At 39.1% G+C, this 19397-nt stretch overlaps 1 protein-coding gene across 1 annotated transcript; it reads left to right on the top strand.

Moving 5' to 3' along the window:
- The first annotated feature begins 13980 nt into the window (after positions 1–13980).
- Positions 13981–15150, top strand: LOC133798680 (tropinone reductase-like 1). Its single transcript, XM_062237116.1, has 2 exons — positions 13981–14149; positions 14265–15150. The coding sequence occupies exons 1-2, from the start codon at positions 14100–14102 to the stop codon at positions 15037–15039; spliced, it is 825 nt and encodes a 274-aa protein (XP_062093100.1). The 5' UTR covers positions 13981–14099; the 3' UTR covers positions 15040–15150.
- Positions 15151–19397: the final 4247 nt, after the last annotated feature.

The following is a 19397-nucleotide window of genomic DNA, read 5'->3' as shown; positions in this document are numbered from 1 at the left end:
AACTCAGTCAGTTTGAGATTTTGTACACCCCCCGAACTACTATAAAGAGTCAGGCCTTGGCTGATTTTATGGCAGAGTGCACAGGATTCAGGGAGGATCCTGTGGAAGGGTCACCCCAGGTCACCTCGACCCAGGCGTCATGGAAGATCTTCGTGGATGACTCATCTAATGAGAACGACTCCGGGGCTGGAATCATTTTGATATCCCCAGAAGGGCATAGATTCCACTCGGCGCTGAGATTCGGACTCAAGGCCTCCAACAATGAGGCCGAATACGAAGCTTTGCTGGCCGGGCTAAGGGTAGCCCAGGAGATGAAGGCCAACTCCGTTCAGTGCTTCAGCGATTCCCAATTCGTGGTAAACCAGGTGCTAGGTGAATATCAAGCACAGGGAGCCAAGATGGCTGCATACTTGTCCAAGGTAAAAGTCGAACTGTCCGCATTTGAACGAGGCTCAATTGAGCAGATACCTTGAGAGTAGAACGCTAACGCAGACGCCATCACCAAGCTCGCTACCTCCGAGGAGACGGAGGCTTTGGGGTTAGTACCGGTTGAGTTCCTGGAGAAACCAAGTATAGAAGAGGTCAGGGCAGAGGTCGAGATGATCAACGCCAGACCGACCTGGATGACCCCCATCCTCGAGTACCTTGCCGAAGGAAAGTTACCCGAGGGGCATAATGACGCCCGGTGGGTACTGTACCAGGATCCAAGGTATACGATGGTAGATGGGGTGCTGTACCGACGTGGGCATTCCCTACCCCTCTTACGATGTGTTATGCCAGGCAAAGCAAAGGCCATCTTGCAGGAAGTGCACAGGGGTTTTTGCGGGGATCACAGTGGGGGGCAAAGCTTGGCCCTAAAATTCTTAAGCCAAGGGTATTACTGGCCCACTCTATCAAAGGACTCGATCTCATATGTCAAGAAATGTGACAAGTGCTAGTGATTCGCCACAGTTGCCCGAGCTCCCCCAGTCGAGCTGAAGATGATCTCGTCCCCATGGCCATTTGCGGTCTGGGGAATCGACTTGATTGGCGCCCTCCCTACTGGAAAGGGCGGGGTCCGCTATGTCGTGGTGGCTATCGACTACTTCAAAAAGTGGGCTGAGGCAGAACCTTTGGCAACAATCACTTCCAAGAAAGTCCTCGACTTCGTGGTCAAGAGCATTATTTTCCGGTTCGGGCTGCCGAAGAAAATCGTATCCGACAATGGGACTCAGTTTGACAGCGACCTCTTCACTGAATTTTGTGAAAGGTACGGAATTGTGAAAAGCTTCTCATCCGTGGCCTATCCCCAGGCAAATGGCCAGGTCGAGGCTGTTAATAAGACGCTAAAGGCGAGCCTTAAGAAGAGACTAGATGAAGCCAAGGGGGTCTAGCCAGAACAGCTCCCCCAGGTTCTGTGGGCATACCAGACCTCGCATCAGACTCCTACGGGTCATACTCCTTTCTCCCTGACTTTTGGGAGTGAGGCAGTCCTCCCTGTCGAGATTAAGGTATCTTCGCATAGAGTTCAGGCATATGACCAGGACTGCAACCACGAACTACTTTGCGCGTCCCTCGACCTGATTGATGAAAGACGAGAAGATTCGCAGCTTCATCTCGCGCATTACCAGCAAAAAATCACTCGTTATTTCAACTCAAAGGTCAAAAAACGCGCCTTTAGCATTGGCGACCTGGTCCTCAGGAGAGTCTTCTTAGCCAATAAGGATCCCAAAGATGGAGTATTGGGACCGAACTGGGAAGGGCCATATCAAATCACCGAGGTCATAAAGGGAGGAACTTACAAATTAGCTCAACTCAATGGAGAGGCAGTCCCATGAACTTGGAACGCCATCCATTTGAAGAAATATTATCAGTAGCACCCTTGTAAGGCTTAAAGGCCACTTTTTTTTATTAAGCAATGAGAATTAAATCTTTGGTTATTATTGTGTATATTTGCGGATGTAATCTCAAGTAACCACGAAAGACCCTTTCCTAGTTACTTGGGGGGCATATGGTGCCTGGATATAACCAGGTCGCCTTAAAGGCTTAGAGGTTTATTCAAATCGATTGATCGATGTTTTTCTTAAAAAACATGAGATATTGATAAAGGATTAACGCGAACTAAGTCCTATCCTGGATGTAACCAGGTCGGCTCAAAACTTAGAAGTTGATTCAAATTGATTAATCAGTGTTGTTCTTAAAAAGCACAAGATATTAGTCAAGAATTAACACGAACTAAGTTTTCAAACTAACGTCCTGGACATAACCAGGTCCTAAAACTTAGAAGTTAATTCAAATTGATTGATCGATGTTTTTCTTAAAAAGCACGAGATATTGATAAAAATTAATGTGAACTAAGTTTTCAAACTAACGTCCTGGACATAACCAGGTCCTAAAACTTAGAAGTTAATTCAAGTTGATTGATCATTGTTTTTCTTAAAGAGCACGAGATATTATATCAAGAATTAACGCGAACTAAGTTTTCAAGACAATGTCCGGGGAGCAACCAAGACTTATCTTAGAAGTCGGGTCAAGATTGGTTAATATGTTTTTCCTAGAAAAATATAAGAGTATCAATCATAGCACCAACAAAAAGAAAAACAAACTAAGAATATTACCGAAGTGCATTGAGGCAAAAGGATATAAACCAATTAAAAGCAAAGATTGATAAAGCCAATTGTCTCAAGGTGAAAAAACCTCATACAAAAGTTACAAAAAAAAATATATGTATTCGAAAAAGAAAAATAAAGGCCCTAGACTCCACCAGGTTGCTCCATTGAGGTCGCCGTCTCACCCTCCTGCTCGGCCGCTGTGGAGGTCTCCCTGGTCTCAGAGGGCGCCTCTTGCTGAAGACGAGCGTTAAAACCCTCCCGGAAGGACTCCCAGACATCCGCTCCTAGGAAGGAGAAGTCGCCGTCTGGGTTGAAGACCCAGCAGTGGTATAGCATGTCCTCCATGGCGGAGCTGGAAGCTGCCTTCTCCTTTTCCAAGGCGGCCTTAGCCTCCTCGGCCTCAGTTTTGGCAGAGTCTAGTGTGGCCCGGGCAGCCCTGGCCTCCTCAAGTTCGGCCGTTACAATGGCTAGGGCGGCCTTGTTAGCCTCGGCCTCTTCCAGCTTGGGGCGGGACGCGTCCAGCTCAGCCCGCGCGGCCGCCAAGGCATCCTTGGCCTCCTGTTCCTGCTTTTGGGCAGTCTTCAGAGTGGCCAACGTAGTCTTCTGGGCGGCCAAAATAGCCTGATGCTCGCCTCTCATGTCCTCGAGCCGAGCCTCGGACCTGGATATGCTCCGGTGAAGAGCCAAGGCACCCTACAAAACAAAGAGGCAACTTCCTTAGAAAAAAAAACAGAGAGAACGTGCGATGCATGATAACCAAAGAGTAGAAAATGTAAAGCCAGCTTACCGTTAGAGCCATTCCCAGTGAAGACTACATCAAGCTCTCCGGGCTCCTTGTTTCGATCGCCGGTAGGTCCTTTTCGGTGGCGGTGTAGTAGTGGTCGAAAGTTTAGGTCGCCGTCTCATACACCGTCCCCTGAAAGATGTCAGGAATTTTCTCCAAGGCCTGGGGATCCACCGGAATGCGTACCTTGGGGACTGCGGTTGCCAAATCCCGGGCTCCGCCTCCATATCCCGAACAAAGGTGGAAGCTCGTGGAGGGGGTAGGGGCATCTTCTCCACTACTGCAGGAGGTGGAGGTACCTTGGCCTGGGCAGCTGGGGTCTGGTATTTCCCCTTTGTAGGGGACTTGGATGGTGTCCCAGCGGCTTTCTTCGCCACCCAGAGCTTCTTCATTTTGGGCCCAGAGGCCCCAGCAGAAGAGTTCCCTCCGGTGAACATAGCTCGCAGGTCTTTGTTCCCGAGCTGAGACATCTCCTCTGGCAAAACAACGACAACATTAGTATACAAGTAAGCATTTATGCAAGAACAACAAAAATAAGAGGGAAAAAGCGGAACTCAAGTATATATATATTGAAAGGGATCCTACCCCCCGAGCTAGAAGAGGAATCTATGGTCACGACCATCGGCCCCGGAGCTTATGCGGGGGAATCTAAGACAATGACTTCGCGAGCTGAAACAGGTTCTGGGTCCGAATCTGGTTCAGGACTAGACTCTTCTTCATATTTCCTAAGACCCGGAGCTACAATACCCTCCCGAAGAGAGGGCCACGACCGGAGATTAGTCCCATACTCCTCAACGAAGGCCGACCTAAAGGCTAAGGTGTTCTCTACGACTACAGTACCCCTAGGGAGGCTACTCTCGTAATCCAGCACGAGCCGGTCGACACATTGGAGTAGGGTTACGTCGAGGTCTAGGTCGTTTCGATGGCGTTGGACGGGCTGGTTGGGATTAAACCTAGCTAACCGAGGATCGGCAGTGGCCCTATCTAAGCCCCTGAACATGTAAGGATTACCTTGCCCAGAGGGACCTGTGGCTGCTCCAGACTGGATCCTCTCCTCGTCCGTTCCTTGGGCGACCTCCAGTGCCCGCTTCCTCCTCGTCCTTACGAGGGGCACCTCGTCCTCCTCGTCCTCGTCCTCTCTTTGCCCCGCGGCCTCCTACTCGGGGATGGGCCTCATCTAGCGAGCTGGGGGAAGCCCCCGGGGTCTCCTCAGGGTCAAAGTCTGGCGAGGAGAGATCAATTTGCATGCCAACATCATCTCGTCTGTCACGAGCTGGCGATAGTCCTTTTCACTGGGGGCAGACCCGCCAGTGGCTCGTACTGACTCCCGAGGATCACAGACTTTTCTGTCCTCGCGAAAATGGCTACAAAATTGTTCTAAGTCAGAAACTGATAAAGGGGAGCTAATCAATACTTAACTTACGAGCTAAGAGTAAAAGGTACTTACGAGGACGGTTTAAGTAATGAAGTTTGCAGTTGCGAAACCCCTTGGACATAAAGAACTAGTCTTCGAAGTCATTGGGGTGGCTGGGCAACTCGATGACCGCAGCCGTGTTTGGAAAGCGGGTCAGGTAGTAGAATCCATCGCCTCGCCCCCGCTGCTCCGGGCTGGCCTTGAGGCAGAAAAAATATAAGATATCCGCCAGAGTGGGGACCTCCCATTCTTGTTTCAGGAACAGATATCTAAACCCCACCAACAAACGGTAGGAGTTGGGGGGGAGCTGGAAAGGAGCCAACTTCACATAGTTGAGGAAGTCAGCGAATTATTGGTCCAGTGGGAGGAAGGCCCCAGCCTTGAAGTACTTGTCACTCCAAGCCGCGTATTCCTCGTCGAGCGGCGCGCAGCTCCGCTCACCTTCTAGGGGAGGTCGGGCGATTAGGGCGCCCCTCCCCAGCTCGATATTGTGGGAAAGGAATATTTTATTCACTTTCCCCTGGTCAGTGATCTTCGAGACGATCTTCTCAGCCTCGAAGAAAGCATTGGCCGCCACCTTGAGCTCCCGCTCCACGGCCGGCCCGAAAGCGGGGATTGGGGATTCTATCACCACCTCCTTTCCTTTGGATTGTTGGGAGGACGAGCTGCCTGCGGTCTTTTTAGGGGCGTTCTTCTTGGGTCCCATCTGGTCGCCTAGCGAACAAAAGAATAAATTTTAGAAAGGGTGACCTAAACATAAGAAAGAATCTAAAGAGAAGTGTTTCCTTTGCACGGGCTGAGGTAATCTCAGCCCGTGGAGAGTGAGGCCACGCAGTTCTATGAACACGCGCCTGTGCTCCCAATGGATCCCCGATTACTCGGAATTTGTGTGTCAGGAGGGTCAAGATAAAAGTTTGCCTTTGCAAGAAAGTTTCAGTAGGCAAGAAGTACAAAACCGCCTGTGAAGCATGTCCCCTAAGCTACCCGGTTTTGCACCCAAAATGCTGGATATTTTAAAGAAGCATACCAAAAAATCCTACCCAGAAGATTTCCCCAGAAAGCGCACCCTATGAGCCATGCTCCTAAATGGTTTTCTTCTACAATCGATGCCCTAAAATAAAAACCTACACCCTTCATACCCACAAAAAACCAACAGAATATTGCATGCAGCTACATGAACTATTTACCTAGGCTATAGTGAAAAGAAAATTTAAAGCATGCACAGTCATAAAACTTACGAAGTGTTTTGCTGTGGGGGGGATGAAGGGGTCGTCTGGGTTAGGGCCTCGATGGAATAACTGGTACCAAAACCTCAAAGGAGCTCTTGCACCTGATCTTCTGGAATGCTAGGAACGGTAACCGGGAGAAAAAGAGGTTTCTTTTTTTTAGGGTAAGAAGAGAGAAGAAGATGGGAAATTTAGAAAATTTTCAAATAAACGGGTGGCCCATGCGTAAGGTGGCCACCCCTTTTATATACATGAAAGGCCATGTGAGGAGGGTCGTTGGATTGCCCTGATGTGGGATCCGAGGCTCTCCACTCGAAAGGCGAAACGACAGCTGAGTATAGGCTAGGCCATTTAATGCGGTTCTCGGAAGACGTACCATCACCAACCATGATGCTCCATGTATTCGGTGCCTGTGTAATAGGTGGAATATGGAGAGTCCATGGAGAAGCCTAAAAGCCCCCACTGTGGCCCCAGATGACGTCGTGAGCCACGAACAGAGGCTTGGGGGGAAAATGTATGCCCTAATTTTCCACGGGCTATTAGCGAGCTGAGATATGGCATAATTATATCAGCCACGTGGATACCACGTGGCCGGAGCTGCTGTTGTCAGGTCCTACCTCTTTAGCTCGAGGTAACCAAAGGTTTATCAAGATTATTTAAGGGCCGAGTCAGGAATATGAAGATCGCAGGTCAAGAAGGCATCCAGCTCGAGGCACGAGCTGGAGTTGGAAACTGTGACCCTTTATAAAGTCAACCACGCAATGTAAACGTGCATATATCAGACATCACATGTCTGATATATCCCTGAATTCTCGGACACGTAGCATGAACGTGCGTGTTCAGGCACCCACGACTGGGTTGGGCCGTGCGGCCCATTATCCCCCTTATTGATTAGACCACACTTCATTTGTCAGGTTGTAGGAATTAATCATGAATGTCACAGAAGTGACATGATGGGTAAGAAGGTCACAAGATGACCCCCCTTACCAACTCCCAAGTGCCCTCTCCTATAAATATGGAGATCCTGGGACTTGCAAATGGTTGGATTCTATTGTGTAACGAAATACCTTGTAAGGAATACCAGAAATATAGCAATAATATTGGCTGGTGGAGTAGAAGGATTTTAACCTTTGAACCACCTAAAAACGTATTCGTGTCATCAGTCCAGTTTAAGATCATTCATCTGTTTCAGTTCATTATTCAGCACTAATCCCTTTCTCTTATTTTCTTAATTACCTGTTGGCGAAGAACTGCGTCAACAATTTCATATTCCTCTGTTGATATTAATTAGCTTTTCACTTTAGATGGAAAACACCAATAGTTGGCTAAGAGAATAAACGAAATTTTGTGTTTATGTTTTAAATGTAATTTAGTGAAAGGCTATCAGCTTTGGTCTGTTTTTATTGATTTTGAAACTAATTCTTTGAATTTGTTTTTTCCTATTATTTTTGTAAGAGTGACTGTATGAAGAGAAAAGAGAAAGACATTACAAATAGAATAATCCCATTGATTTGGTTATGAATTATGATCGACTTAAAATTTAGTGGTCAGTCTCAGTTGTTTTTTTTCCCTTCAGTTTTGTCAAAAAGTGGTACAAGAATTGACTAACAAATAACACAAGTAAACATTAGCTTAGTGAAAAACTTGAGCATAACTTATCCTAAGTAAAATTAAAGATATGTAAAATATTTGAATATATTCATTATTTGGTTCTTTCTTATTTTTCCAATTTGCTTTTCATAATAGGTCGTCTTTATATTTTCTTTTCTTTCCAATTGACACTTACCACGCAAGAGCTCACCTTGCTTTAATTTTTCATATATATACCAGTGTTTACTGAGATCAATTTGTTTGAGAATTTTTGCTCTTTTTCTTTATTTAATTCAATTAGTTGTCTTCTCAGATTTTGTTTGGTTATGAATTCTCATTTTAGCTCACGGATTCAAGAAGCACCACACAAGAGACATTATAAGTTCATAGTTCAAAGCTTCAAGCATTGAAGAATATAATTTTTCTTCTTATTATTCTCAGTTTCATATCCACCACAACATCATTTTCTTTGCTCTTTTAACTGTTAACTGAAATATATTCAATAGGACCCTATTAATAATCACTATTCTCTACTATGATTATTTCTGTGTGTGGTGCACAATGTTTTAGTACTGTTGTTAAAGCAGCCAAGAACAGATGACACTGCATCTGTTTTTGTTTCGTTTTGGCAAAGTTAATCCCATTGCTTATTGGTCTAATTGGTATGAAGCCAAGAAGTTCCCAATCATTTCTTCCCATACTTTTGACTCAACTGGCCATCCCTTCAACATTTCCAGGTTGTTATGGAGGGTTGTCTTGTTTTCTGATCTAGTACATGTTTGGTTTTCAGGTTGTACAATTATTTTAGTTAATGCTATGCTCTCAGACTACAGAATTTGTTTGGTTGCTGTTTTTTTATTTTGCTGGTTTGTCTTCTGATTATTGTCTTGAATAATGATTTTTCATAATGAAGATCATTTTTCAGTGTTCAGATTTCAAAAAAAAATATCAAGTATATGGTTGCTTAGTACTTTTTTCTAATACTAAGAGTCTAAGACCTCAACTTTTTGTCTTCAGTACACTCCTGCAATAGATATTTGGAGCATAGGATGTATTGGCTGCATAGTGATTGTCTCTCAGGGTCATTTTTTGATTATTTTGTTGATTTTTCATTGGTGGTTCTATTAAAGTTGATATTTTTCTTTTCCTTCGTAGTTTTTTTTATTGGATTTATTGCTTTAAATTTTTCAGGAATCACTTTGCAGTTAGTTTTGGGACAGAGAAAGTTTTGTTGATGGTCCTATTCGGTGCCTTCTTTGTAGCCTAGAAGATGAATTTCCCTTCAGGACTGTGGAACTTATTCGCCTCTTATGAGATATGAGATATGAGATTCGACGGATCTACCCTAGAAATAATAGTATCATTCTAAATGCTTTTGTAACTCAATTTTGAAGGCTTTGTGTTGGGCAGCTGTAGAATATTTTGTGCTAAAAGTAGTAACTTTTCAATATGTTGAATATTTAAGACTACTTGAATACTTAAAGAACATTTTGTTGTTGATGACAGTGTTGAATGTTTTAAACTAATTTGTGGATTGTTAATACAATGTTGAATGTTTTTACTTTTTGTTATTTGAAAATCAAGTTCATTTGATGATGCTAGTATATATTAGAAAGCTAATTTTAATTATATAAAAAAATTAAAATATAATAGAATAAATTAGTGTTATATAAATGAATATATAATGAGAATTTAAACTTATCTAAATATTAAAATAATACAAAAATTGTGTAATATCTATTACAATAACATTTTTATGTAAAGAATTTTGTTATGCAAACTTCATTATATAATACAAATAATGTGTTATACTAAAGTGTAGTATAACACAAAAATATGTTATACTAAAGTGTAGTATAACATAAATTTATAAGTATTGAAATGTGTTATATAATCGACTATAAATAATATAATTAAACACTTATCTATTTATTAAAATAACACAAAAAGTGTGTTATCGTTGACATTATAATAACACATCTGTATAACACTGATAAAGTGTTATGTAAAGTACCCTGACCTACGATAACATAGTCGGTCTTAACACATCAAAAAGTGTTATGGTATGTTTTGATAACACATTTTTGGTGTTATTAAAAGCATTTTTTCTTGCAGTGTTCCCAGAACGTTGTTGACATCTGGGCCCCTTTCAGTGGGAACAACGGTATGATGGGCCTCCTGTCCACCAGGCTGCTCAATTTCATTATCATGCATCGATCGAGTTAGCAACATGACGAATGTAGAATTAAACTTGTAAAGCATTAATTTCCTCTCAAGGAAAGCACCAAGTTGTTGATGCAGTTTTTCACCAACAGTAGATTTAGAAATATGATAAGGATATTAGTGCTTATTTGTAAACCGTAATTAAATTATAAGAACCATTTCGTACACACACACTTTTACGTGGTTCAGTGGTTAAAATTCACCTAGTCCACGAGACAGTATTATTAGTTTTCTGTCACAATTTCTGCAGAGTTTCAGTAATACAAAAAGGTCGTCCCCTTCCCTGTCCATTATCTCTCATATTTATAGTGGAATTTCTTGGACAAGTTTGGGTAACCGTGTGCATAAATATAGTATACATTTAATACAGATTATTACCATTTATATTGGGATATGATTTGATAACAGAATAGAATATACTCCTGCTATCTCGAATCATAAATTTTAAATATGCAATACAGCCTGGGCATTAATGAGTGTATAAAGAACCTCTAAATCCCTTGGGATTGTTCAGTATGCGTTCTGACCAGGTTGCCACGAGCTAAATATCTTCTTCGAGCTAATGATCAAAGATTATTCAAACCTTATCTCGGATTAACTTCAGAGTGCCAAAAAGGGGGATCTGGCCACTATATGTCTCGAACTGGATTGTTATCCTAAGCAGCGGTCTAATAATAACATGTATGTCGTATTGCCAAGTCCCAACTTGAGCTGCTCACATGATTACTAGTCATAGGTATACTTGGCTACTTTTCCATATATTCATCTGCCAACTGTACCTCGAGCTGAGTAACTAAACTCGTGCTAATTTTTAGGGTGCAACACTAGGTGCCAAAGCTTCTTCTACACTAATGCACTACTACGAAATAAGTGTTTTATGACTTCATTTGGAAGGAATTAAAAGTATACAATGTCACCAATCAGGGGAGATGTTAGAGGTGGAGTCATCGTAGGTGGGCTTTCAATGTCTCCCATAGGGAGATGTGGGAGACATCTCACGTCTCCCAATGGGAGACATTGAAGGGTCTCCAAAAACAGGGACTTTTGACATCTCCCAATGGGAGATGTTTGAGTCTCTACTAGACACGTGTTAGGTCCCCAATTGGCAACGACTTCTACTTGTTTTAATGACTTACAATTTTAGTCATTAATAAAAAAAGTCAATATCTTCCAACATAAGACATTAAAAAAACCTCTTAACTTTTAATGTCTTACACTTATGGTGTAAGACATTATAGGGAGTCATTGAAAGTATAATTTGTTGTGGTGATGCAACCCAACCTCAAGTTGAGGAAAGATGAAGGAGATATTCTTACTGACCATACATTGATCAAACAGAAGCATTATTGGCAAATTGATATATCAAACTATCACAAGGCCTAACATATCCTTTGCTATCAATATATTAAGTTCAGTACTAATCCATGCCTAGAATGCCACACATAAAGGCTGCACAGAGACTCTTGATTAAGGTCTTTTCTTCCCATCTAATAGTCCACCTCAACTACAAGCCTTTGTTGAATCAAATTTTATAGCTGAAGAATTACATCTGAAGGTCTTCTCACATGCCAACTGGGATTCATATATTGATATATGAAGATCAGTCATAGGCTATTGTGTTTTTCTCGGTACTTCTCTCATTTCATGGAATTCCAAAAGGCAAATAATAGTGTCTTGATCCTCTGCTGAAGTAGAGTACAAAGCTATGACCAATACTACATTCGAGCTTACTTGGTTACTTTCTCTTCAAAAGGACTTTGGCATACAACATACACGTATAATGTTGCTATTAACATCAAGCTTGAAAAATCCAGTCTTTCATACACATTTAAAACACGTTGACATTGACTACCATATTGTTCAAAAGAAAGTTCAGAGTGACATGTTGATACTCATACATGATTCCTCCAAAACTAATCTAGCTGAACTGCTCACTAAAGCCTTGTTTCCTACTTAGTTCAAAGAATTAATATCAAAGATTAGTAAAAAAGATAACAAAAGACAGCAAATATCAATTCCACCCGAGATGTAAGAGTTTGGCTCTTACTCACCTTTGTTTTGCTGATGATCTTCTTTTGTTTTGTAAAGGAGATTATGTTTCAGCAAACCTGTTGCTAAGGGGCTTCAAGCTGTTTGCGAATTCTTCTGGCCTTAAAGCGAATCTTGGGAAATCCGCAGTGTATGGAGCAGGTATGGACACTTATTCTTTTGATAGAATAGTGGATATTTCTGGTTTTCAAAAGAGTTTGCTGCCTTTTAAATACTTGGGTATGAAAATTTGTTCGAAAAGGATTACAAGGGCTGTCTGTGATTGCTTAGTTGATAAAATGACCAAAAGAATTAAGGTTTGGAGTAGTAGAAACCTTTCTTATGCTGGCAGGATGGTATTGATTGATTTTGTTTTGCTTACCATAAATTCTTTTTGGTCTCAAATTGTTATCCTTCCTAAGATGGTTGTTCAAAAGATTAACCAAGTGTGTCGAGCCTTTCTTTGGAAGGGTAGTGAGATGCTTAATGGCCCGGGTAATGTCTCTTGGGAGGATGTTTGTAAGGGAAAAAAAGAAGGAGGTTTGGGGTTTAAAGATATAGCTATGTGGAATCTTTGTGCTATAGGTAAACATGTTTGGGATGTCACCAAGAAGAAGGATAACCTGTGTGGGTTAAGTGGGTGAATTCCGTCTATATTAAACATGATGATTGGTGGAACCATATAGCTCCAAATGATGCAAGTTGGTATTGGAAGTGTATTGTGCAAACTAAAGAAAAAATTAAGAATATGTTTACTCAAACAGAATTTCAGCTCTTCAATTTCTCCATCCAGGGTCTTTGTAACAAGATGCAATCTATTCAGTTAGAAAGGTGGAAGTACTCCTTGATTTGGGTGGAGCAATCTATTCAGGCTCTTCAATTGTTTGGATGGCTTTACTTGGAAAACTTCACACTAGAGATCGGCTTTATAGGTTTGGAATCACTCCTCAAGCCGATTGCTTAATTTGTGGAGTTGCTGAAGAGAATCACAGTCACTTATTCTTTTCCTGCTGCTTCAGTAGGAAAGTCTTGCTAGAAGTTGTTAGTTGGTGTGGGATTACCTATACAGGTACTGACTTGGAAAAGTTGTTGAAGTGGCTGCTGAAAAATAAGATTTCGAAAGGTAGAAGAGCTGTTCTGTTCAGTATTGTTTCTGCTACAGTTTACTATATCTGGATGGGAAGAAATAGAGTTCTTTGGGATCATGTGCTTCCCATGGTTTCAGTTGTTGTAAAGAATATTATTCATGCTGTTTGTAATAGATTACAGATAATGAATATACATAAACTCAATAGTATACATAGAGATTGGGTGGGAATGCTCATGAGAGCTTGTAATTAATTGTTCTTTGATTCTTGTTAGGTTGTGAAGGAGTTTCTTGATGTGAATACAAAGATTACTGATTTACCCAAAAAAAAAAAAAAAAAGATTAGTAAAAAAATTACACTTTATATTGCGGGGGAGTTTTAGAAATATTCTAGTTATATTTGGTTTTTATTCTAACTAATTTGTTTCTTTGTATTAACATTATTCAAGTTTTATTAATATACAACCTTTTGCCTATATATATAAGGTTGGGTCTCATTTTTAATAACCAAATTTCAGTGACATATCAATAAAGCACATATCAATATAGCAATATACTTTATACTACTTATTAAATTAAAATATGAGATTCAATATTGGATTGGAATGAAGATATTTCACCTTGTGGTATTGTGGTGCCCCTAACAATACTCATACTAGAACCTGGCTATTTTAGTGTTAGGTCGATTATCTTGATTCCTCCGCCCAATGCCACCGTAAAATTAGATCTTCTCTCCTAATTTTTAATGCACTTTACATCTCCCACCAATTATAGACCATCACCACATTTAAGATAATAATTAATTAACTTAGAAAAGTGCACATAATATTTGATTTTAAATGATGTGGCTGTTTCTAAGTGGCTAGTGACGAAGAGATCTGGAAAAAATTGGACAGTCGACCTCTCTCCACCACCTAAAACCATAAATATACACGTACGTGCATACATAGAAGATTAAAAAGAAAAAATCACTGGTGCCAATTTGGAATATTATAAATATATATGTACGTACATAAAAGCTTAAATTATTATATATATTTTTTTAAAAAAATAACCATTAACGATCGTAATTTAACATCGACTATATATATAGATATGACCATGTGAAAAGGTTTATTTATAAACTAAAGACTACTAAACTCACACGGCTGTGAAAATGAGCAACGCTCTAATTGCTTTAGAGGGTTCTGCATCAAAAAACAAAAGGTTATGTATTAATTAACTAGGACTGTATGTATTAGTTAATTTGATTCTGATAGGGAATATAAGATATTGATGGACCCAATTAGCAATTTTAATATGAAAATATTTTGAAATTCAGGTTAGAAGAGAAGGTAGCAATAATTACAGGTGGAGCAAGCGGGATCGGAGCAAGTGCGGTGAAAATATTCCATGAAAACGGAGCGAGTGTTGTTATCGCTGATATCCAAGACGAACTGGGTCAGGCCATGGCTGATAAGCTCGGAGAAAAGGCCTGTTACATCCACTGCGATGTGTCAAAGGAAGAAGATATCCGCGACCTCATCGACACTACCATTGCAAAGCACGGAAAACTCGACATAATGTACAACAACGCAGGCGTTCTCGACAAGCCATTTGGTGGGATTCTGGAGACCACAAAGTCGGATTTAGAGCGTGTAACAAACGTTAACTTAGTGGGAGCTTTGCTGGGAGCCAAGCACGCATCAAGGGTGATGATACCCCAGAGAAAAGGATGCATTCTGTTCACCGCAAGTGCTGCCACAGCCATCGCAGGACTCTCAACGTCTCATCCTTACACCGCGTCAAAGTACGCGATATTAGGGATAACTAGGAGCTTGGCGGCCGAAGTTGGCGAGTTTGGAATACGAGTGAACTGCGTCTCCCCTTACGCTGTTGTGACGGGCATGTCGCCTACTGGGGAAGCCGGCGTGGCGCAAGTAGAAGAGTTTTTGAGTGAAATGGGAAATCTGAAGGGACATATTCTGAGGGCTGAGGATGTGGCCAAAGCTGCACTCTATTTGGCTAGTGATGAAGCACAATACGTAAGTGGTCTTAACCTCGTGGTGGACGGTGGGTTTAGTATTGTCAATCCCACCTTAAAGTCACACCTATAAAATAAAAATTAATCAACAAAATGTCACAAGTTCTACGTATGCGCTTTGTTTTATTTAAATAATATGATGAAATACTCATAATTATGCGATATGTCAAATTATTTAAATTAATATTTTGTGATAACGAATATTGGAAAATTTTTAAGGTGGTTATTTTCTTTGCTTCTGGCGTAAGTCGACTCGCAGTGTTGAAAATTTATAAGTAATTAAAGCCAACTTGCAAAACAACTCAATTATTCTTTTTAGAACGCATAATTTCAAAATCATTTAATGGCTAGACGCTAAAAATCATCGCAAGAGATTATTTTTTAAATTTGTATCATTTAAAATAGATTTTAAATAATAACTGCTCTTATATCGTAGCAATAGCTATTTTCTGTTAAAAAAATATAATTAAATTTATGTGGAAGTATTTAGAGAGTACTTAGGCTTCACGGAAGACAAGGAAGTCCTAGTGAGTTTGCCTTTGGAAAGTAAGTGTAACGCCCTACTACCCTAGAGTTATTACCATGTGATTTTAAAATGTGCATTTGACTTGCTAATCGAAGTGTTAGACCCGAAACCATAATTATATTAAGTAAGGAGCCATTTAATAAAAATTCAATATAAAAAGTTTCAACATTCATTAAGATCATAAAAGTATTACATTGAGATCCTAAAATATTTTTTAAAACATATTTACAACCCAAAAGTTAGTATACGGTCAACCTAGGCGATAAAATCAGACATTTATAACGCGTTCCTCAAAACTACCATAGTTGTAGCAGTCATGTACGCCAAACATGTATGCACCACTCTATGCCCTCAAACTCATTCTTGGTCGGCCTTACCCTGGCCCTTACCTGCACCACAGAGCACCCATGAGCCAAGGCCCAACTCCACATACATAGCATATAACAATTCATTTCAGTACATGCATAACTAAACAAACATAACATACAATGCACAACAACCATCACAATTCACAGCAATGCCCTAAGCCGATCAAGGTGGTTTATGGTCCTAACCTAGCGGGTGAGTACATTACTGATTAGTGGTGAAAAATGCACATTCATTGATCTCAAATGTTAAATTAAATTATGTTTTAATTAATATTTTAATGTAAATAATGAAATATATTTTTACAATTGAAAATATTTAGTTTGAACTTAATTTGTTTTATTTTGCAGGAATTATGTGCTTTTTTATACAAATAAAAAGAAAGAATTAATTGCGAAAGAAAGAGATGGAAAAAGTGGCGTATTTGGAAGAATAATAAAATAAATGGTAGAAAAGAAGAGGAACCCAAGTCTATACCAGGCCCAGTCCAAGAGCTTCATGCGCCCAAATCTAAGATTGCTCCACTCCATGTGTACCCTAGAATTCAGCTCTTCCAATCTATTTGTTTCCATGCATGATCCCACAATTATCTCTCTTTCTGAGCTTGACATGAGGCAAAATTACACAAAATTAGTGTTGCTGAATGCAACGTCTTTGGATTCCCAGCCAAGCATGAGCATTGCTTCTATTTCAATTAATATCATTAAAAAGAATGATATTTTCATTTATTTGTCAAAGGTCAGCTTTGTAATTCTGTTTATCATTTTGATTTTATGTTATAATTGTGTCTCCAAAACACCATAAAAAGGGACCTCTTGTACATATTTGGGTGTGTAATTTTCATTAGCAAAACTATAGTAAAATTTAGTCTCATTTTGTCTATTTCTTCTCATATTTTCTCTCTAGATTATTGTGAGAATGACTAGCTCTCTAGGCTAATTTCCTAGATAAGGTAAAAGATGATCATATATGTGAGGTAAAATATTATTTGTGTTTTGATTCATCAAGTACTTAAAATTTATGCATTTGAGTAATGTCATTTCTTCTATTTTTCTCTGTCTCTCTATATCAATATATTTATCTATTTAGTATCATATAGAAGTAGTCATGATTTTTCTACGTGAACATAATAGAACAAATATATTGATATTATAATTTTATGATTAGTCTTTTTTTACATTATTGTCAATAAAGTATATTGTCATTCTTAGATTTTTTATAAGATTATCTTCTATGTTCCTAATGTGAGAATTGTTATTACTCGAATACATTTTATTATATATATGTTATTCAAGTTTTATCTTCAGATTAAATTGGGAAGTGAACAATTTAATTGTGTTATATGTGTGAATCAAAATTCAAATATATTAGTCAAACATACAAGTGATTCTTGAAACCTTATCACTTTTGTAATTTAATTTTTCTACCAATTTTATTTGCTTTAATTTCATTATCAATATTTTCTAAAAAACCACCAACGATTTATTTACTTTTTGTGCTTTAAGTTCTACTAATCACTTTTTTATCAAGATATCTCTCTGTAGACACGACTGCCCATACTACACTACAACAACTGTTTTTGTGAAGACAAATTTGGGTGTAATCAAATTTTGGCACAATTACCGGGGAGATAGATATCAAAAGCTTAGTGGAATACTCAGACAAGAGGTAAGTCATTTTAGTTTTATTATTTACTTTCTTTGTATGTGTATATATTATTAGTGTTATTAGTTTATTTTATTATTAGTATTATCTATTATTTGTTCGAATCATTTGCCAAAGAAAAAATAGTATTGTTAGCTAGTAATTTTGTTTGTTTCAGATTTTTATTCTGTCAATAATTTTTATTTATATATATTATTATATAAGTGATTTTTTTTTTGTTAGCTTAAAAAAATATTATTCAATTACTATTTTTTTTCTATGCATTTTTTTCCCAATTATTACTCATTGTCTTTAGTTCACATATAACTTGTGCTTCAAAAAAAATTTATTACTCATTAATTTTCTTTATATGTTATTTTTATTTTTAGTAATAAATTTTTATTTATTTTTAAATTGATTGCTTCTAAATTATCATTTATTGTTAAAATTGTAACTATTTGTTCTTTAATTATTTTATTTTTAGTTTTACCTTTTAGCTTTAAAGCTGTAGGTTTCAAATTTTTAGAATAACTTAGGTCTCATAATTTGTGTAACGTTAGGTTTTAGATTAGCTTTAATTTAGGTTCTTTCTCTTCAATTCTTGTTTTAAAAAAAAAAAAAGTTCATAAAATTTTAGCATAAAACTTTCTAGTATTTGGAACAATAGTGTAATGCTACAATTGGTAAAAACTGAGAGTATTCTCTCAAGAAAGATTGACTTTTAAGGTTTGTGATAGAATACCCTCTACACTTTCTTGGGAACCTTGAATTTTTCTAGGAAAGTGTGGGATGAAGCGGTACCTTGGCAACCTTCCCAATCAGCCTGGGAATATTTCTTGTGTATGCCCTTGTATTATTACATTTTTTTAACTTGTTACTGTTTAAAAAACCAAGCTTGTTCTTTCAAAATAAGTAATTTATTTTACTTAAGGTCATTTGGTTGAAAATGTTTGAATTGTGATTTTCCATACTCATCTAGTAACCTCGGGGAGTTGTGGTGAGGCATGTGAGATCATTTCAAATTGTCCAAATCAACCACGGAACAAGTTTAAGAAAAAAAGTCTCGACACCCTTAGTGACAACTCTTCCGATACATCCAACATTGCCTCTCCCACCTCAACAATTGCTCATAATCCTTTTGCAATGGCTCATCATGAGGAAATTTAGCAGAGAAGTCTAAATGACTATCTCCATCGTACTCGTACTCCTACCCCTTCTTGTATCATCTTTCCACCTAATATGCCTAACTTTGAATTTAAACCTGGCATGATTCAACTCTTGCCAAATTTCCATGGTTTAGAAAATGAAAATCCTTATGTGCATATTATGGAATTTGAGGAGGTGGTAGCCACTTTCTATAACCAAGCCAATATCGTGGATACTGTGCGATTGAAGTTTTTTCCCTTCTCTTTGAAGGATAAGGCTAAAATCTGGTTATACTCTCTAAGACCAAGGTCTATTGGAACATGGGATGAAATGAAATCATCATTCTTTCACAAATTCTTCCCTAACCACAAGACCAATGGCTTAAAAAGGCAGATTTCAAGGTTTTTCTTTCTCTCTCTCTCTCCTTCGGTGTTTTCACCGGAGCTATGGCGAAAGGAGCGAAGGCAGCCGGAAAAACCAAATCGAAGCCGACATCTAAGAAAATTGGTCCATCTTCTTCTGATAGGATCATCAAAACGAGATCAATGGATGAGGTACTGGGTGTGAAAGAGATGGAAGTTGATGACGAGAAGGAGACAGATGAACAATGGGTGGAAACACTATACTCTCCAGAAGAGACGGAGGAGATGTTCAGGAAACGAAGTGAGATTCGACAAAACTTCTCTGACTGGGTAACAATAGCGAATCGCACGACACAGGATGTAAATTCGGGAAAGAAATCCTCTCCT

Source organism: Humulus lupulus, chromosome 8, assembly GCF_963169125.1.
Source record: "Humulus lupulus chromosome 8, drHumLupu1.1, whole genome shotgun sequence".
Classification (NCBI taxonomy): Eukaryota; Viridiplantae; Streptophyta; class Magnoliopsida; order Rosales; family Cannabaceae; genus Humulus; species Humulus lupulus.
The sequence above is the reverse complement of the archived record's forward strand: the minus strand, read 5'-3'. Positions and strand labels throughout refer to the sequence as shown.